Below are 22,824 nucleotides of genomic sequence, written 5' to 3'. Positions count from 1 at the left end.
CGTTTTTTATTTTAAAAGCGCGATCTATATTCCGGTAATATAAACACCAACAACTAGTTAGTGTGTAGTTAGTGCCTCCGATTTGCTTTAAAAACTCTGATATTGAAATTAAAGTGGATAAGTAAGCACAAAAAATATCGGTTTATTCCACAAATCCCCACTGCTGAAGATCCTAAAATTGTAGTAAATTTTATTCCATAAATTCCCACAAACGCAGTACCTGTTACGCACTGGGGATTTGTGGATTAGGCGACAGACACATATATTTATTGTGTTTTCTTTAAGATTAAAATGGAATATTGAACTTCCTTAAAACTTTGGAATTATTTCTTAAGTGTGCATTTAAACAATTTTAATTAATGTAATCAATATTTTAATAAATAGATTACAAGACATTTTGAATACCAGCGTAGTAGCATCGAGTAGATTTTCATACGCTTTCAAGGGCGAAAAATAAGCAAATTATTAATAAATACAAACATTTATTTAATATTACAAATAGGTAAAATAATATCTTAGTGGGTTTTTTCCATGACTTTCCACTGCGTACAAGTACAGCTTAGTGGGGATTTGTGGAATGAACTGAAATCATCATAATTATGTAGAGAGCAAATATTTGATACAAATATTTGGCACCGTTACTTTAAATATAAAATGATACTCATTTCTTTTTTACTCAATATTATGGACGATGAAATCGAAAGAAAAGATATTAGCACAATACATACCCATAAGTACACCAATATACGACATTCAACATACGTGGTGCAAGCAATGCGTGCGGTGCAAGCCAGCAAACTACAAAAACTGATAAAAGATGACTGACCTAAACCCTTTTTACCTGTTGACAACTTTTGTTTCAACTCAGCTGCCAAGCTATCGTAAAGATTGGCCACACAGCGTTCTTCATTGCTTCCTGAATCCGATTCTCTGGAAACTTCGCTGCCCAGGGAAGAATCTGGAGGTTTCTTGGTAGCTGGTAATGCCCCTCTCATCTGTAGTTTCCGTTCGATGTCGGCGAACTTCTTCTGGTTTTCTGGTCTGTCTATCAAAGCCTGAAGATGTGTGTAGAGCATTTCTGCGGTGTGGTCGGAGTCACAACTGTGGACAAAACATTACTTAGTTAGATTAATATTTTTTTCAGTAATTTGCGAGCGATGCATGTCATTGGGACAAGAGTTGGATCTCCATTGAGATACTGACGGTTGTAGCGGCTAGAACCTCTGATTTAATAATATACACACATAGTAATTATTAAGTCAGAAGTTTAACTAATAAATAAATAAACTTAAATTTCTAAGTTACGTGCATTTGTTTTTTTATTATAAGAATAAATGCGTATTCGATATTTGCAAGTGACGATGAGGCCGACGATGGAGTATGCACCGCTAAATAATGCTTATTCACTCTCGCTTTGATAAGGCCTCAGTTACAGCGTTCAGGGAATAAGTCTGTAGGTAGGGAATTCTACTGCATAGCCGTTCGCCATATAAATGTGGAAGCGTAATGCTTCGTGCGAATCTTTGGAATATCCACAACATAAAGGTGGAACCCAGACTTACGTCTAGTCCCAGGCGGAATTAAATGTGCATTCTCTCATACATTTCCACACTCTACGTCATATATCATGTAGAATACCGATAAATAGGCAACGTTGTTACGGTGTTCAAAGTATTGCAGCTTCGCATCCACTATAAAAGCCGAGCCACTACAAGCCTCTTGGCACTGGATTTCAAGTGAATCTGTGGTGGCCGGTTGGTATTTAGCAGAACCACCTCGTAGGTGGCAGCAGCACTTCATACACGATTGGACGTGTGTTTGGTACAATTTGTAAATGTTCAGTTGTTATTATTTTTATAACGGTAAAAGGACTTACTGTGACTAATGTACCAGTCAAAGGTTTGTTTGAATATAGTGTGGAGTATACATTTTTTACTTATTTTATTTTATACTGTATGGTAGAGAATGCCTTATGCCATTAAGTCCGCCATTAACGCATCGTGCAAAAAGATTAAATAAATAAACAAATAATTTATATTATGAATTTGACCATAACCCCAAGTAGGACACCCGTGCAGTGGAATTATTAATGGGTTGCTACGGTGATCAGTTTTACTGGTCGTAAGACTACCTGTGTTTGAAGAACCTGTCTGGGTATGCGCAATGCAACTCTGTGTTTCGGTTGGAGGTTCGGAATAATCAATGCAATCACGTTGACTAGAGACTTCAAATCTTTATTTTTAAGGATACTTTCTTAGTACGGTTACCATTTGCCATCAAGAAAACCGCCTGATCGTATTGTACATATTTAATTTAGACAATTTAAAAAAATCGGTAACATTTTTTTTTTAATCTACATTTAAGGAGCTTTACCATGAGTGTTAATGGTGATGTCGCTCCGTAATGCTACTTAATTTATGCATCTAACCTAGATTAAGACTATCTACATATATTTTGTACAGTATCTTGATTTCGTTCGACGTAAGGACGGCCAATATACTGTTACACCACTCAGTCTGTCGCACCTTAACCACACTGCCCAACTGTCTCCTCTCGTCTTCAATAATGCCGCAATTATTATAATATGGAGTTGGTGTAATGCCCATCAAAAAGGTAAACTTCTTTGAAGGAATGTGCCCAGAGCGCAACCTCAGGGCCGTCACAACACTAAGTCTGTTCAGCATGCAGTTATCAATCCATGGAACTTCCAGTGGCTCAGGTTGAATTGTTTTGAACCAGAAATCGGTAACATTATGATTCATTAATTTGCAAAACATTAGAGAAACAATAAGGATTTCCGTATGCGTAACTTTTAAAGCTTATTATGTATTGCTTACGTAGCGCTATTCCCACGTATACACGCTTATTATAAATGCTGCTGCAAAACTCTTCAAACGGTATAGAGTATGCAACAATATCCTACCGTTATTGATTTCAAAATCACAAGGAATGTATGTCATTGTACGTCATTGTATCGAGACGCGAGTATCGATTAAGCCCTTTGACGTGTCAGTCAAATCGACTCGATAGTTATTGCAAAATCGATTTTACAATATGTCAAATCGACAGAAGGGTGGAGAGGTTGCATTGATCGACGTTGTGACGTAATTTTTGCACAGATTATATCGTTGTTGTTCAAGGGAGCCAACACACCTACAGCGGAATTGATTTTAGCGAATCCAGGAGCATTATGTTCATGCAATAAGAGCGAAAAAGACGTAGTCGACGTGTCGTAGCTCTAGTCAGCATTCTGATACCATTTCTGTCCAGTGACAGAGCTTTCCTACATTGTTTAGCACTGTAGGCAGCTATCAGGGTTTTTGGATGCTCGATCTTATAAAAAATTATACCGAATTAACCTTATATAATAACATTGGACTAAATTACACGTAATTCATAACTATTATAGCATAATTGCGATTCTGACATCAACAATCGTTAATACCATTTATAAATCAATCAACCTTCCAACATACCACAAGGTACCACACCTATTGTTCGTCGTAACTTCGCCATGCAAATGTCAAAGATTGACAACTGACAAGGCCCCATTTGACAAGAGTACACTTGTCACGAGTGGAGGACAGTGGGTTATCGATATTGAGACAATCGATTAAGGTTAAAATGGCAGTGTTTTGCTTGCAGAGAGTCGTGCCGAGTGCTAACGAATTGATGATGTAGATTTAGATATGCTGGGGTCGGCAGTACTCTTGTCTTTGTAATAGATAGTAAGTACGTTCTTTCAGTAAGTACGTATCCGATTTCTCTTTGTCTCTCTATGACGTATGAAAACGGATCAGAAAAGATATCGATTCATTATAACACTAATAGACACACCGCCTAGAAGAACAACACGTAGTTTTTTTTTTAAATATCAAGTGGCGGGACGAACAAGACGTGCGCCTGATGGTAAGCTACACGCCTGTCCATAACAGTTGCAGTGCCACTCAGAGCTTTAAGTCGTAAAGATCTGAGGGGCACTGCCACTGCGCCCGACATCCTGAGACATAAGTTGACAAGTCCCATGTGCCTGTAATTTCACCACCACCCTTACCCTTCAAAACCAGAACATATTAAAGCTGACATTACTGCGTGGCGGCAGAAATAGGTGAGGTGGCAGTACTTCCCTGGACGAACTCTTTAATACAAAGATCGAACAAACATACAAAAAATCCATCGACCCGACTGGACTCGAACCACTGACTGTCGCCTCAACGTGGCTACCGCTCTTCTAACTGAGCTACTAATTGAATCGGTAGATCTTACAAATCTTTTTCTCTATGTGCTTGTTGCGGGTCTTCGTTCTAACTTTCACGTCTCTTTTGCGTAGCGACATCTGTGAGAACTTAACATCTGTGAGAACTTATGAAAGTTTCTTCTTCAGAAAAGTGATAGAGATGGCGCTATTTAATTGCAATTTTTTATTCTCATTGAATATCATGATGTTTTTACTACTCCACTACTTTGTTATTATTATGAAATGTGATTTGTCAATTTATGCTCAGGGTGACTGGCGCAGTTTTATCTTTGCGATTAAAAAGCTCTGAGTGGCATTGCAACTTCCATGGACGGGCGTGTCGTATCACAAAATAAACTTCAACGTTGAAGAAGAGATGTAACGCAAATAACACTACCCACTCACTGTTCCTCTTAGTAATGTTTCTAGTATTTAAGTTGCACTCTACTACGTTGACCCAATGTCTTCGCAGAACTTTGTTTAACGGACCGGCATGCAGAATTCGTTATAATATCATTGTTCACTTCAAAGCAAGTGATGATTATTAACAATGCGAAGACTTTCACAAATTTATAACTGGATTTATTTCTATTTTCACTGTAATTTAAAAATACAGTAAATGCATCTAAATGTATAATATTCTAAATACTATTGCATAAGCTTGTCGGAAACACTGTACCATTAGCACTTCTAATAACGTAGCCTAGATATACAATGACTAAGCTCTTACTTGAGTAAGTGTTAGGAATATTCATACTGACACCACTGCTATAATTTCCAAAGGCTGGAACGATGTCGTAAGAAATTCCTGGCTCACATGGGCGGGCCAGCTAATTACCATAAAGCTATTATTATAGTAACTTACGCAATGATTATGCGTGATAACCGGTACTGTAATAAAGGGTTATCAGAATGTATGTGACTGGAAATAGAGAAATTATAAATTCTTATTTATAGAAATTCAACCAAATCACGTTTGGTGCACATCGTTGCGTGTTACGAAACTATCCCTTAAGCATCAAGGAAGTTAGTATCGGAATTGTCTATTCAGTCGAGCACGCATGCGCTTCATATATTATGTTGTAACCGCTTACGGATAGCAATCGAAATTATTATTATAATATTCAAAGACACGTGGAATACTATTTAAACATAGCAGCGTGGCTTGTATCTGTGAACGCTCGCCGTGTGCCGTGTACGAATGCACACATTCATATAATCTCACGGTGCGCTCGAGATGTATACCGCGGGTCGTCCCACGCGCTATTCAGTGGTCGAGTAGCTTGCACACCGGTTTTCATGACATCGCCATCTCTGAGGTCCCGGGTTCGATCCCCAGCCGTGTCAATGTAGGAAAACCTTTCTATGTTGTCTCGGGTCAGAGTGTTTGTTGTACCGTCGTAGTTTTCGATTTCCATAGCACAAGTGGTTTAGTTACTTACGTTCGTGTCGGAGCGACGTATGCTTTCTGTTCTAATTTAAATGTCTAAGAATGTTTTGCATCATTTAATTGCAATTCTAAATATGGCGACGGCATTGACTGTCATTGTATGCATTCATTCAGTAGTTAAATGCAATGTCGGCCTATTCGTAAATTCAAATTCGTAGAATCAATTTGACTTGCACGGAATGAACATTTTTGTACCTTTTTCGAGAGCAGTCTAAGGGAATGTGTTCAGAGACGGGCAAGCACCCGGGTTAATAACGCCGGGTTTAAATCGGGTTAAAACCCATTAATGCCCGAAATCGAGGTCAAAAACTATTTACAACTAAATATTTGTTGTAAATCGAGTTTTGTTCTAATTTAATGTTATTATTACAAAATATTTATTGCTTTCTGATCTATGCGATTTGCCTTTCTATTTCGCTCGGAAATCGCATTCTAATAAATTGATACAAAAAATCGTTAGATTCGTCGTCTACACTTGGATAGATTTTAATACAAGTCGAATCATAATGTGCATCCTTGGTAGTGAGAATCCACAGGATTGCAAGGTGGGTATTGTGTGTATTAGCCGTTTTTGTAAAAACCCGGTTGTCAAAACCCGGACGGGTTGATTGGGTTTTAACCCATGTCTGATTGTGTCGCATCATAACGTCTAACTTAAAATTATAGTAATATGTGCAATGAGTTTAATAAATAAGCGATTTTATTATTGAGATGTTCCTTAGTTTGAATTTTCGCACGTTCCAATACACATGTAAAAAATTTGTGCGTCATTCTAGTAAAATCCATCTTTTTATGTGATGATTACACCTTCTTCTCTTCTTAAACCACCACATAATCTATTGCTTCAGCATATGATTGCATATTCTCATTTTATCATTCATTTTCATTGTAATAATAATCATATTATACATTGCGTTCTACTTAGAACTAGTTTCTATAGTAAGCTCTCTTTATAAATTTTTTCGTTACATTGAATGGTTGCTTAATCCTATAAAAGGTATTGTCTGTAATAAGGTTGACCGCCCACGCAGTTGACTTTGGATTACTAGTTAGATGTATCAAATTAAAATACAAAAGAAGTTATGTATTCCTCATCTTAACAACGACATAGCAAAAAAGCAGTAGTAGCTCGGTGGGAGATTGATTGCTTCTCATCTGAGAGGTCCTCGATTACAATAGCGGAATGTACTGCCTCGGTGGTTGAACGGTTCCATGCCGGACTGCCATGCATAGGTCCCAGGTTCGATTCCCGGGCCGGGATAAATATTTGTATGGCCTACATTTATTTCTCTCGTGGGTTTGGGTGTAATATGTGGTTGTCTATGTGTGTGTCCATGGCATCCGCGACACAGGGTTTTTAGTATGGGGCTATGTTGAGTGCGTGCGTTATTATTATAATATTACTAACTTTTGCGTTTGTATAAATAAATAAATAACGCACACAGTCATAACCCTGCACTAGGGACACTCTGCATCGCGGGTGCCACACACAAATTACACCGAAACTCACGAGAAAAATAAATGTAAGCCATACAAATATTTCTCCCGGTCCGGGAATCGAGCCCGGGACCTCTGCGTTGAAGTACAGCGTGGTAACCGTTCAGCCACGGGGGCAGTTAAAGTTTTGGTTCACAATTCCACTCCAATTGTTGGCCTTTTCAAGGCGATAGTGAATAGGCATTATTTAGGTGTGCATGCTCCATCATCGACCTCATCGTCACTTCCATCAGGTGAGTTAGAAGTCAAATGTGCACTTATAAAAAAAGTTTATCAGCAATAACTTTCTCCAACTGTGAAGGAAAATATAGATAGATAGATATATATAAAACATTTAATGCCTTGAGACAAGTCCACGGAACAGTAACTAATTAAAACAAAAATAGACACAAAACAAAAATTAAAATTAAAATATAGAAAACAAACAAAAAAGAAACCTTTCAAACTTAACACAAAGAAAAGCCGCAAGCACATAGAAATAATCGTAAGATCTGCTGGCTAAATCCGTAGCTAGTTATCAAGAACGGTAGCCACGTTGAGGCGACAGTCCAAGGTAGTATGCTCTTGACTGTATATATTATATTATTATTTAATTTCGTTTTCTTTTTGGTTTACAAAATTTGGACTTGCCAGCTTTTGTGTGAATATTAAATAAATAAATAATTAATGTGCCAGACGAATAAATTCCCGTTACAATGAGTACCATAACTTCAAGCCATAACGAAACTAGAACAGTTCATTTTTCCAATTGGCCTTATGCAGCGCCCACATTGCGAATCGTTGGGCTATCGGGGTCATCCATTTTGAATCGTCGATTTAAAAAAAAAGATGAAATATACGAAAAGATTAAATCGTGAAATAAAGATTAAAAATAAAAGAAGATTAAAATAATTAACTTCAAATCTTCGCTTAGCAGACAACACCACTCAAGTGACTTGGTTAGAAACTTGGCGATTTTTACTTTTGAACGTTACTTAAGTTCAAATAAAACGTGAACATCAATAAAAATTGTACAACTAACTCATATACAATTATGTGTTATCTATAAATAGAGCACTTATTACCAATAATAGATTAGAAAATCTTGTATGCAATAATAATATAGTGCAGTTTTCACTCTCCTTTAAAATTACTCCAAGTTATGTGCGGTGTTGGTTGCTAAGCGACGAATGCTTTTCAACAAAAGTTCTACAACAAAAATTGTTACTTTTATTAAAAGCCATCAGTTTTGTGACGAAAGTTTGTACATTACTTCTAATCTATAAATACCTAAGGTACTGCAGTCATAACTTCACGTCAATATAATGGAATAACAGGAGAAATGGCCTTTGAATATACTATACCTATTATTACAGTCTAGTTTTGTAAATGCCACTTGCTATTAATTAGCAGATGTTAATAAATAAATGTCGAGAGAACAGGCTATATTATTACAGTTTAAAGGAAGTGAAACTATATTTTTCTGATAAAAAATAAAACTTTTCAGGATCGTTTACGGATCTCATGGTCACAGTTGAGTCATCACATACGCTGTTTTAGATCTGAAAAAATAGTTCTCATTTAAGGGGCAAAATATACGCTTCTATAACAATATTCCGGATAATATTGAAAATTTGCCATTTATGATCTTTAAAACTGTAGTGAGAAAAAAAAACTTTGCACTAAAGGTTATTTTATACAGCTTCTGCGTACGAGGATGACTAAAATCCACGATTTCACATTGTGGCTCTTGCAGGTAGTCCTTACATAATATGTGTAAATATTGTAAATGTTTCTTACTCATCCTTTTTTGGCGAAAATGCCTCACAAATAAGAAGTAGAGTTTAAACAATGTGACGTTTTCAAGTGTAATATCCTTACTTACGAAATAAAGATTTATTTGACTATATATTAATAATACTAGAGTAAACGTGGATAGATAAGTACGTAAGTATCTAGTTAATTTTAAAATGCAAATATCTATTTCCACACCATCAAATAAAAACACCAGGATAACATCAAACATGTACAAGTTATTTAGCGGCAGTACCTATTTCTGCCGCCAAACAGTAATGTGAGGATTACAGCGTTCCAGTTTTGAGGGTAAGGGTGCTGGTGAAATTACAGGCACATGGGACTTATCAACTTATGTCTCAGGGTGACGGGCGCATTGGGAGTGCCCCTCGAAACTTAGCGATTTAAAGCTCTGATTGGCGGTACAACTGTTATGGATAGGCGTGTCGCTTTCCACCAGGCTCACGACGTGTTCGTTCCGTCACTTGGTATCATAAAAGAAGCAACGAGTGCATGCCCTGCGAAGCACAAGATTATTTGCGTTTGAGTTTGAAAAGAACTCGAAGTGACACTCTATATTTGAATTATTACTCTTAAACACAAAGTGGGTCATTCTATGGACAGAATTTTTTGGTAAATCCCAAAGGCTGCCCTTAAGATGATTATCATAAAAACGTCGTCTTAAATGTTGTTTTGTAACAAAATAAAAAACTAAGAACGTCGCAACAACAAAAGAACTCGTCAAGTAGTAAGGAATGTTGACATTTTCAAGTCAAGGTTTTTGAGCATGTGTTGTTATAATGATGCTTTGTCGATAGTCTGATGGGTCTATTAAACAGAAGTATTTACAGTCAATATGTTACGTAGAATAAAATTGAAATGGAATTGAACTGAAAAATAACTCTAAGAGCGTTTACACACTACATGAGATTCGTATCCATATCTATCTCCCACCAATCATTAAGAACGAGAAAAAGTATTCACTCTTTCTTAATAAATTGAAATTATACCTAATTAATAAATGTTACTACAATTTAAATGAATACTTAAAATGACAAAACATAATTATTTACTAAAGTAAAATGACAAATTATAACATGCTATAATTAAATTAATACATAGTAAATAAATCTGGAATTATGTTGTATTATATATTCATATTATTGTAGTTTTATTTAATCGGAATTTTATCAGTGACATACTTTTATTATATATATGTATATATATATATTGACAATGAACAATTGCAGTGACTAATTTAAGCCTCGGCCTGGGTCTGCTCTTGTTGTTATCCCTAAGACAGGGCTCATATGTGTAACATTATTTTAATTTTAAGACCTTATGTACTATACGAAGACAATAAATATATTGAGTATTGAGTATCAGTTCCGAATCCGAAAAGTGACGGTCCTAAATTTATTTTATCTCTAGTTATATATGCGATATTCGTATTTCATTGAGTTTCAATCGGACTTAGTGCACAAGCTACATCCGAAGTGGGTCCGAGTTTTCTAGATTCGTATAATCTGGAATTCGGAACGGAGGTACACTTATCTCTACAATTATTATACGCTGGTTACACTTAATTAAAATTTAGTCTCTCACACGTCCTAAAACTAAGAAGACCAACCGATCAGCCACAGTCTTATATTTCAATAGAGATTTAATCCGCGAGAAAAGAATTTTTTTTTAAAATTTATTAAGACTTTGGCAAAGCCATCAGCCTAAACACGAAGTTTAAATATGGCCGCCACAAAGAGGATAGGCAATTTGAGGCGGCGTGCTTGGATTGACTCGGGATTCCTTAAAACGGGCCGATACGGGTATTTTAGTTCGAGATTCGTATAATTTCGCGTTTTAATCTTCGATTAAGGCACAATAGCACTATCCTATTCCACTTTAAACTAGATTTCACAAAATAATTGAAAGTCAAAATAAAAACGACACTTTTCCCTCCAAAAGGTCTAGAGCGAATCCCGAGAAAATAACACGATACCGGAGTTGCCATTTTATAAATCGAAATTATATCTATATCTTAGGAAGTATGTTTTAAAGCCAATAACTATTTTGTCAACAGAAGGATACATTATGAAACATATGATAGACAATAATAGGGCTTTCATATCCCAATCTCGATCTCGATTTTCGAGAGTATCGACTCGAATATCGATTGTTTTGGAGATTCGAGATAGATTCCAACAGTCTCGGGAAAAATCTTAGTGAAAAGGCTTACTTAGTTAAAAAGTATTAGAAATATATTAATATTTTTTTTTTTATGTGGTTACATGTATAGGGCAACACTGTAGAGTTTAGTAATAATCTGGGGAGATTGAAGAACAGCGGTAGAAACAAAATAAGCTGATACTTATTTCACAGGTAAGCAAATTACAAATAAAAAAAAGTGGGATTTGTAAGAGAATTTTAACCTACAAAAACTAATCTTACCTAAGAAAAAATCTCACCCTGTATCGTGGCCGGCTCAAAAATTCCCATTATACTGATAACAAAATCATGTGCTCTCTATCTGAAATTGTATTAAACGCTCTTTGTTTCTTACGTGCCCAATATAAAAATTAAAAAATAAGTTCCACAAATATTTTTTTCTTTTATAATTAGAGTTAGTGAAGCACTTCATCATAACACTTGCTTTGACTGATTAAATGCCTAGCCTATAAATAAGGAAACTTACTTTAGTGAATAGTCCCAAAAGTCTCGATATTTCTGAAATTTTCGAGACTCATTGTCTCCATATTTTTTGAAGCGAAACTGCAGTAGGATTGAAAGCCGTAGTACGTGTATAAATTAGTTTTCCAGGGATTTCTCCAATTTTATTTCGCTTTATATACTGAAATCTTTCTTACCAACATTGTTATGTTAGAAAATTCCTGTATCAAAAACAATATTATGTTGATTTTATTATTTACATTTAGTACTAATTTAATATCATCTTCCAATAGGTTAGGACCCTAATATGTGCGACCCAATGCGGGTTAGGGACTGCACATGTTTTCTAAGGGTTGCAAACCTTATTCGACATGTAGGTTTCATCACGATGGTTTGACAAAGACTTACGCGTTTAGACGGTGAAATCAGAATCTTATGGCATGCCGTCCAATTCATATGAAATGTTAATATAACTATTTAACTTTGGATTTTTGAATTTCACGATATTTTACCTTTTTTATAAAATTTACTCTACTAATTTGTAATAATTTATTAGTAGAAACAATACATTTGACCCAACAGGACTTAAACCTGTATTCACGTTGTGTCGTAGTGTCGCTCTGCCAACACAGCTGCACGAGTTAGTAGGTCGATATTCTTCTATGTATCTGTATGTAAAGCTATTTAACTCCACGAATATTTTCGTACTTCAACGATGGCACGTGTGCTGCTTTATATTCTAATACATAATATGCACAGCTCACTGACACTTATTCACACAAACACCCACACCCACGCAGAAACACACACACATAAATCTTTCAATATATTTGTATTATAGTTAAGAAAAACATTTCTGTAATATTACTATTATTTTATTTTGTTTTGCAGTAATTAAGTACTTACTAGTTATTGAGGAGCGAGACCTCCTGCTACAAGTATTTTCATACTTAAAAGAAGGTCTCAACCTTGTATGCAATATTGTTAATATTTCAGACGAAATAAAGTTTTTTTTCATAATAGACTGTAGGCGGCTTTAGGCTTTATCCTACGCCCCAGAAAGACAGACTTCCAAAAGCGTGGTAGCCACCTCTCTACACCAGAGAGGGCTGTGTATCCGCAAGTTTTCAAATGCTGAGTCAAAATATTTTTTAGTATATTTTATTTAATTGTTCATGTTTTTATGCCATTCGATTTGTTTTGTTTATTCGATTTTAGAATTAGCAATCAAATCCAAAGTTACAGAAAAAATGTTGTTTCTAATTCAATGTTTCAACCTGTTTTAACTAATTATGACGTTAACGCTCAATAGCACAAACGATTATCAACTTTAATGCTTCATTAACTTACACGCTGTTTAAACTTTTACATTGGTAAAGTACAGTATTATAATCGCCTTAAGCGTATTAAGTAAGCTGAGTACATAATTGAAAATATTTTACGTAAGCGGATGCACAAACTACATTATGAAATGCTTACTCTATGAGCCTTATTACAAAGTATGCAAATACTATTCTATGAACTTTGCATAAACGATCGACATTGATGTCAGTGGAAGGAAAGTCGTGGTCCTTGACTGAGCAAAATCAATGCACGAATGTCAAGGTATGTTATTCGAATAATAAATATAATAATGAATAATGATTAATTCAACTTGGACTAGATACGTTTTGGCTTCGCTTATGTTTTGTTTGGATGTTTTGGAATTTAAATATGTGCATATTGTCAATTACCACAAGGAATTATTTGAATTAATTATTTAACAACGACAACACTGAGCAGTAATTTAGGTGAAACATGAGTATATATTGGACGTAACCTACGTTTTTAAAGAATTTTACTTGTGACATAACACTTACAGGTTGGCCAATCTAGAGGTATACAATATTTTTATGCCATTTTGTTTTGGGGGCAAAATTGACAGCATGCAAATGTCAAGCAAAGAGGAGAGGTGCTCACATTTGATACGCAGCGTGGTCATTTGTCTGATGAACCTGTACATAATTGAAAATCTGATCTGAAAATAAAATAATACAATAATTTTTGGTGTTTATCACTTACTTTTTAAATTATTTCAATTTCAAGTTGTATAGCTCAAAATTGACTAACCTGTATAAGGCAAAGCCCTGAAACCAGTAGTTTAAGTTCACTCTCGAGTAAAAGTGAATTGAGTTTCAAAAGTGGCATGTAGTAATAAGTGATAATAAATTTATCAGTAGGTAGTAAACTTTACTAGTAATTGCAATTACATTTTCCCCGGTAGATATGCAAGTATCGAAGATACTTAATTACGTCGGCAGTGAAAGGATTTAACCATTTCTTTGAGACACTTTTACAGAACAAGCGTGGAGTTCTATTAAGTTTACTATATTCCATATCACGAAACTTTACAAAAACCCCGACAGTTTAATAGGCATTTGATAAAAATGTAACTAAAAACTATTTTCATTAAAACTTTCTCTATTAAGACTCAATAATACACTACAGGCGTCACGTAGAAAACTAAAAAAGCAAAACCCGAAAATGAAGTCGTCGTCACTCCAATTTATTATTTGCAAAGAAAATTTATAAAAGAACAAAATTTTTTAATTATTTCATTATCGCCTAGTTAAAAGACCATTCAATCCGTTTTTGGCACCCAAACGTGTTTCATTGTTAACTACAAATCGCGCTGCTAGCGTTTTTCGTACTGGCTGGCGAAGAAATCAAAGGTGAAAGTTTTGCGAATATCTTTTTTTAAACATTTGAATGTTGTGGAATAACCTATCAAAAAGTTTACACTCAAATATCAGCTAGTAAATGAATACTTGCAAGTATTAATTGTCACAATAGCATGCTCGATTCACAAATATCACAGACAAAATCATTTTAAAATGACCTCAAAAAAGGATGAGGTTCTCAATTGGAGTGTACCTATTTTTTGTACGGTACGGTTTGTAATTTTTTGTATTTTTTGTATGTGTAATTAACGCAATTACTCCGACATTTGTGGGCGAAATTCGGCGAATCTTTTTTTATTGGAAAGAGGGTACCTCGGTAGTGGTTCCATTCTAATTTTTAAATCTAAGAGCGCTTGCGCAATACGTCCAATTCGTATCCGTTTCGAATTCGAAAAATGATGGTCCGAAACGTCACAGGGATCAATTTATCTCTAGGTATACAAGCGATATTCGTATTTTCTTGGATTCGAATGGGACTTAGTGCACAAGCGACATTCGAAGTGGGTCCGAGTTTTCTAGATTTGTATAGTCTCGGATTCGGAATAGTGATGAAAGAGACTCAGTCTTTTAAAGCCTTTTAAAAAACCTCGACTAATTTTCAACGCCTCACAACTAGTCTAGTCTTTTAACCCTCAAGTCTTGAGTCATAAGACTAAAATTGAAGACTAATTCGAGTCGAAGACTTTTAACCCTAGGAAGGAAGGAAGCTTAAAAGACTTATAGGACTAAAACGACTAAACGGACTGGCGCCTCATAGCTTCGGGAGTCGCGAGTCATAAGCCGTATGACGTGATTTTATTTCTACCCACAAGGTATTTATTTTACGATTTTTATTATAAGTAAATAAACGTGATTATTCACTACATACTACTTACGTCATTTTTATTTATAAACTTTGGGTTTAATCAGACATAAAGTAGGTACAAGTCTTTTGCAAACTACTCGAGTCGTTTATGTCTTTCAAGTCGTTTAAGTCTTTTGAGTCTTTTAGTAAAACGAATGAGTCTTATTAATAAAATCTCGAACCCCCGTCTTAATTTTAGAGTCGAGTCCTGTAAAATGGAGTCGAGTCGTTATAAAACTTCTTAAAGGACTGAGTCTCTTTCATTACTAATTCGGAACGAATACCCATCATATGCAGTGCGTAAACGCGAGGTGGCAAATTAGAGGATGAATCAGGTTTTTCAGGTTGTTAAATTTCAATAAAACTTGGCACATAGACTTCATTCCAATACAAATAAAATGTTATCGTAACGTAGAGGTGATCTGATGATGGAAATGGCAAACAGATGAGAGAATACATCAATAGTGTACAACAGTTACCTTGTATTTGCACTAATATGGCTTGTTTACGATTTGAGGACTTTCATATTATATCGTAAAAAAGTCTAACGTGCATTTTGGAAAATGTTAGAGGAGTGCGATTTATAGTACTTTTTTTAAAAACAAAACAATTTTATTGGTTATACGGAAAACTAGAAAGTTTCAGCTTTTCCATATAAGAAATAAAATTTGAGTTATGATTTTTTACAATTATTAATATAAAGATCTCAACAAAAATCACTCAAAAAAAATTCGTTCGATCTGGCCGGATTCGAACCGACGTCTTCTAGCATACCGTGCCAGACGCTATATTAACTAAGCCACGGAACGAACCAGCGGACCTCACGAATTTTCTATGTGTTTGTTGTTATGTCTTTCTATTTGGTTTTTCAACGACTTTTTAGTCGTAGCGCCATCTATGACAAATCTATGAAAGTTTTATCACCCAGCTGGATACCTTTACAGCTACCAGCCCTAGCGAGAGATGTTGCTATTCACTGTATTTGAATTTTTTATTGAATTGATATTAATTTTATTTTGTGAAATTACTACACTAGTTTCTTACAATTATTAATACAAAGACCATGATTTTTTTCTTAAAAAAATTACTTTAAATCGCTCTTTTGTAATATTATCCAAAATGCACGTTAAAAGTTTTCATTTCCAGTGTCGATATATACGAGTTCTTAGGTTTTTGCGATTGCTAGTATACATAGGTACATAAATGAAAAGCCCTGGAAACCTAATGGTTTGACCCACCGCCTATCAAGCAGAGGCCATGGGTTCGAACCGGGCTCGCGCCTCTGAGTTGGTCGGAATTTACTCTTATTCGGATATAGAATTAATTAGGCGAAGGAAAACTTCGTGATGAAAACTGCACGTCGAAGAAGTTTCAAAACCCTTGGAAAACGTGTGAAGTCACCTGAACACGTGCCTGAGAAGCAGTAGAGCTCCTTGTGAAAGAGTTTGTCCAGGGAAGTGCTGTCAATTTACCCACTTCTGTGGCCAAGCAGTAATATGAGCTTTTGAAGGGTAAGGGTGTTGTTGAAATTAGAGCATGTTGGATATGTCAACTTATGTCTCAGGGTGACAGGCGCAGTGGCAGTGTCCCTCAGATCTTTGCAATTTGAAGCTTTGAGTGGCGCTGCAACTGCTGTGCACATGCTTGTCGCTTAACACCAGGCGCACGACTTGTTCGTCCTTTCTCTTGTTATAATAAAAAAGACCAGTAGTGGGTTTTTAAAAATTGGTTGATGATGATAATTGGAAATTAAACTATTCCTTTCAGATCGCGAACATTTTTTTTTTCACGTTTCGCATTCTTTACAAGTCTCATGGTCACAGTTAACTGAAGCGCATACGTTATAGAATAAGAAAATTAAAATGCTGACGAAGATTCCGAACGCGCGTCTATATTATAAAATTCTAAACTATTTATTCACAATTAGTTAGAAATTCTTTAAAGTTTCTCTAACTTTCACAGTCCTAAATGACATACAATGTGGAACAAAGGTCACTCTGCTGATCTTAAATACAAAAGACGATAGAAATTCGAATGTAACTCGATAGCCGATGTGCACTGGGTGCTTTTTTTTTGCACAAAATATCCATGGATATTTTGTTTTCTTCTGGTCGCCTGCAATATTGTGACAGGGAAATAAACAACTAAAGTTAGTTATTTAGACGTCGATGTATTTTCTTTGTAGAGAATTTGAAAGTAAATATAGCATTGTTTCGATATTCCTACAAAGTTTTTGAAAGTTACTAAATTAGAAATATTTATAATGAAGTACGTCTAACTTAAGATTTATGGTGGTATAGACTGTAAGATGATTTCGAACCTGAGACTTCTCAGGTTCGATTCCCTGTAGGACCTATTTGGTAATATAACTCAACTAAGCCTGGTGTGGGTAGTCAGTGCTAGTGCCTCAGAGTGAGTTCCATGGCTCTGGTACTTATATTACAGGGAATTTCCTAGTTTGAGACCAGGCGCAGTGATAGTGATCTCATGTTATTAAAATGGATGGACGTAGATGATGGAGTGAAATACGTTGATCTAGAGAGACATGTTTATTGTTTGATCTCCAGAATATGAGTAAATAACACAATTAAAAAAACATAAACTTAATTGTTAACCAAGCGATGAGTATCTATGCTATGCGTATATTTATATAGACTGTCTATACTACAGTGCCCCAGGCCTTTGCGATTTAAACGTTTGACTGGCATTGCAACTGTTAAGAGTTATCACGTCGCTTACATAACATCATAATAAGCCTGTATATAATCTCAGTATAGAGAACTAAAAAAACCTCAAAAGTCATTCATCCCCTAGTTTGCCACCCTTAGACGTGAAATATTTTCTACAAATTTAAATGGGACCACATCTGTGGTACTCTCTTTCCAACGAAAAAAGAATCATTAAAATCGGTTCACAAATGCCATAGTTATCGCGTAACATACATAAAAAAACATACAGTCGCATTGAGAATCTCCTCCTTTTTTAAAGTCGGTTAAAAAGTAACTCTAAGATCAAAGTCAAAGTCAAATAATAATTTATTCCATAGATAAAATTTTAACACTGGAAAACGTCATTTTTTAAGCTACTGCTCGTTCACTACGCTAACCTCCCTGAGAAGATCAAGAAAGAAACTCTAGGGAATTGCATTTTTAGTGTTCCGCATTTTGTTCTCACCCTGGTCTGTCCATGTAAAGATTACTGCACATTCACCCGCACCTATTGAACGAGGAAAAAATATCAGTGGCGTGCTCCTGCTCATAGAGGAACTAATCTCCGTATCTACGAATACACCACATCCCGATTCTCCATATTTTTTACGCGTGCAAGTAAAGGGGCTAATCAAACGGCCAGCCTCCGTACATGGTGTGCCTGTATAGTTGTTAAAGATGATAGCCTAGGACAGGTTGGTTCCTTCTAACTCTATAGTGGTACTCAAAGTGTTGGATAGGTGACAGCTTGTTTTAATAACGCAAGGCTACATATTCCATCTACAATATAACCTCTTGGGCAATTTTGTTTCATAAAATGCTACTTTGTTTAACGGTGAGGTAATATTGCAACGTGGGATGTAGGGAGCGGACCACAAAGTAAGCTTTTACTGTCAATCTCACCTATACACGGTACATCCTGCAGTAATTAACTAACAACGCTCTGGCGATCGTTTGACAGCAGTATGGCCCTTTCCTATACTGACACAGCTAAATTCACTGACCACTGACAGCTCCGCTATCGAAATGAAGATTTGGTAGTAGACCTTAGGGTCAGCGGTGGTAACCGCTAGTTGTGCAATACACAATGGGAGGTTAGCGAGCCAACAGCTCAGGTAGCCATATGGACAATAGGGGGGGTGCTGTACTTGCAACAGGGGGCGCTCATCCAAGGCTAGTCTTTTGTGCACCAGATGAAGCCTCCGACAATGGGCTGATTTGGGGTTAGGACGTGAATCCGCGCAGTGTAAGTCAATATGAATAAAATAAGAACAGGCGGACAAATTTAACACAGATCCGACGTCGACAAGCGCCCGATGGCGACTGATGGGGCAGCAGGAGGTGCGGCGCGTCGTTAATCCACTGGACAATTAGCAAATTTTGGGATACATGTGAATTTAGTAACTATAAAACTTCAGTCGAAAACTAAAATTTAGCAGGTTCTGTGTAATACTAAAGAGATATATTTCCAATAAAATTTTTTTGTACAAAGTTAGATATTTTATTCCTACATAATTCGATTTAGGCATTTATTTTAGCCTGTTTTCAAGATGTTATATGATTAAATGAAGTACATGCTATCGTGTAACGCATTAGCACATTATTTAGACAATATCCTTAGGTGACTCACATATTTTTGTAAAACAGTTATTTCATAGCAAATACCTAAACCATTTGATCTAGCAAAACAGTTTATCCGCGTCTCCTTCGGTGACCCGCCTTAATATAAAAAAATCCACTAATTTCAAAAAAGAGAACTTTTTAAACTCTCTCCTGAAAAGTTGTAATTTTGCAGATATTGGCTTACATCTAGGGTGCGATTTATCTTATAACTACAGTTTGACAATCTGAGTCCTAGCTAACTTATTGGCAGCAAGCGTGCCGTTTAAGTCTTTTTGCACCCATTAGACTTAGAACCTGGTTGGCGAGTTTTTAATTCGCAATCTAAGTGCAATTGCCTCGGAGGGAATGCGCTTGTTGCTAAATAACTTCTACATGTTTGATGTTATCCTGGTGTTTTTATTTGATGGTGTGGAAATAGATATTTGCATTTTAAAATTAACCAGACACATACATACATATCTACCCACGTTGAGTCTAGTATTATTTTATATTAAACTAAAGCTCTGAGTGGCACTGCAACTGTTATGGATAGACGTGTATTTCCGACGACTTGTTTGTCCGGTCACTTAGTAATATAAAAAAAAACGTTACAATCCGTGCTCAAACTCAGTCCTTCCGAGAAGTTGGGTCACCCGGTAGGATGTCCAATATGCTGTCAACCTTTCTCATTTGTATAACTTTGCTAATATGTTAAGCAAGGCTTAAGGCTCGTCCTTTTGTGCTATTAATAAATAAATCCAAGAAATAAATAAGCACATAATGTACAACACTAGTATCATAAATCCATCTTCACAGGAAGCATTACAATATGCGTTAGGCCTTGTCACAAATACCCCGCGAGTCATCCACCGCTCAGAAACGCGACCTGAGCAACGTGATATGTCAACCGGTTGCGATACCGTTGCGACGATGCTTTATATCGCTAGTGGTTCTATGCTATTAAATTATTAATACTTTTTGGATTACCAAGGTCGGTTTGGGGTATTGATGACTTACTTTTGCCTTTTAGCATGGAGGTTACAGAGCGATTTCGGCACGAGCTTGCACCGAGATATCTTTATGGGATCGTTTGCAGATGTCATAATCAATTTATCATGTTTTGACGTGAGACAAACGTGAGATAATTAAGCTAAACCAGGGTTTCTTAACTCGTGGTCCATGAACCACTGAGGTGTCGTATAATGAACACTAAGGTCCACAAGCCTACACAACATAATGCATTAATATAAAAATTGGTATAAATTATCTTGTGAGTAAATAAATATTGTGCGCGTGACTTACTTCTTCTTCTGCATCTTTTCGGAAGGGGTCCGTGGGCTCTTTGAAATTTTGAGAGGAGTCCAGGACTAGGAAAAGGTTAAGAGCCCGTAGGCTAGATGAAAAGATGGACGATGGACCAAAGCAGTCACAGCATAGGGGCTGAGGCGACTGACCTTTTCAGTCGCCTCAGCCAGATGGTACACCAGACATTTGAAAATTGGCGCAATAAAGAAGATGTTTATACCTTGCAGTGGGTTGTGGGAGCTTTGGGGTCAGAAATCTTATGTAATTGCCAAATCGTCTCTTAAATAAACGACACTTAACGTTTTAAGATGTAGTTTATAAGCATATAGCTGCCGTGTCACTTGATGGTGATGATAAAATGGTCGATAATGGCGCATGTTTAAAATACTCTATTAATAAAATAAAATAGGATAAATGAACAATGAAACAAAGAAAATGTAAGCAAGTACGTAATAAAAACCGAACATTACATTTAAAATTCAACTCACAACTCAGATTCCCATGAAAATGGAATGTTTTACGCAAATCAAACGGCCTTACGAAATGCATTGAAGATGCACCTTAGCACGAGTGCATAAGTTGCATCATGCATTCGAGTAAATGCCAAGGGGCTCCTTTGTTTATTGGAGTGCTGTGAGAAGTTTCAGAATGTTTCAATGGAAGTGAATCGTGCTTAACTTACATATTTGGACTATAAAAATTGCTTGATGGCATAACCGTGGCTGTCGGTAACGTAGAGCAAGATTGCTAACAGTGGCAAAACAATCTTGTTTTTGTTCGATTTCTGTTTTGAATGTTTCGTGTTTGTTGGTTGGATTTGGTAAAACTATTTATTTATATTGGTTATAGTCAAGCGTCATCATTATTAACCCATTTGTAAGTCCCACTGCATGGCACGGGTCTTCTCTCAGTCCCCGCTGGCCCAATGGCGGGTTCAGGACTTCACGCGCATTCCGACTGTTGTGAAACTTCTTCAACATGCAGCTTTTCATCACCGAAAAGCTCACGGTGACAAATTTAAGTAAATCATTAATATCTATAATATCGTACATACAGGCGAAATGTCTGTAGTCATTAAAAGTACTTCCAAAGTAATAAGATGAATTTAATTACGCAAAATTGAAACATGTGGTATTGATTGTTCTCTTGATAGTGGCTTATCATGACATTTAGACGGCACAAAGGTTCAGCGCAAATGTCAACTGTCAGGTCATCATTCAACATTTTTCCTAACACTACAATGCTAAAGCGTAACAGGCAATGCTTTGCGAAATTATTTTTGCATTTAAGTCTTCTGTATTGTGAATAGATTTGGTCGCAACCAAAAAGCGTAATTAGCCGTAGCGAATTTCAAATGTGGAAACGAATGATTTAAAATGTTCATTTTGCACACGAACGTGAGTTCTATTTTTGAAAATCCAAACATCGGAGCTATTCGAGTTTTACGGAAATTGACGATTGCATTGTTAACCTATTTCGCTCTAATATATTAAGGTATTACCACATTTATTGACGAAGAATCAGCCTGTACTGGTAAGAAAAGTTTCATGTCTGGGCAATAAGAGCGAAAAGGACATTGCTAACCGCGGTCGAGGCGACTTGACACAAGCTAACGTCTTTTTCACTGACAAAGTTTAAATAGCACATTAATATTAGGTTGAAGTTACGCAGTGAAATTATATATTTTTCATCACACTTGCACGTAAATAGTACGTTTACATGGTGGCTAACTTGAGTATAATGCCCCAAATAAAATCCTCGGGCCTTTTTTCTTATCATTACAGCTACTGTCGGTAAGGAACTTTTTTTAATGTGTAGCACGACGTACTTCCTTACATAGGTCAGGTTCAAGTTCAAGCAAGGAGGTTACTGAAGTTCAAAATTAAAACAATCGCTTAGAATGTTATCTAAATAGAAATTTAATTGCAATTCAGCCACATACTACTTAAATACTTATTGTTAAGAATTTCTTAAAATTGATTTCAATTATTTTGTGTGTATAAATTGATTTTTTTTTACTATCC

General features: G+C 36.0%; 1 protein-coding gene across 2 annotated transcripts in view; it reads right to left on the bottom strand.

Annotated features, from left to right (window-relative positions):
- The window catches only part of LOC113225927, a 175,713-nt gene that overhangs the window by 24,023 nt on the left and 128,866 nt on the right, over positions 1-22,824 (bottom strand). Inside the window, exon 7 of one of the 2 annotated variants that reach the window (XM_026458398.1) lies at positions 842-1,101. In XM_026458398.1, coding sequence (XP_026314183.1) covers positions 842-1,101 — 260 coding nt within the window. Of the gene's footprint in view, positions 1-826; positions 1,102-22,824 lie in introns of both variants that reach the window. The other variant, XM_026458397.1, reaches the window with a different exon arrangement.

This window comes from Hyposmocoma kahamanoa, unplaced genomic scaffold (genome assembly GCF_003589595.1).
Source record: "Hyposmocoma kahamanoa isolate Upper Pololo Valley unplaced genomic scaffold, ASM358959v1 180, whole genome shotgun sequence".
NCBI lineage: Eukaryota > Metazoa > Arthropoda > Insecta > Lepidoptera > Cosmopterigidae > Hyposmocoma > Hyposmocoma kahamanoa.
This window is presented reverse-complemented; position numbering and strand designations above follow the sequence as displayed.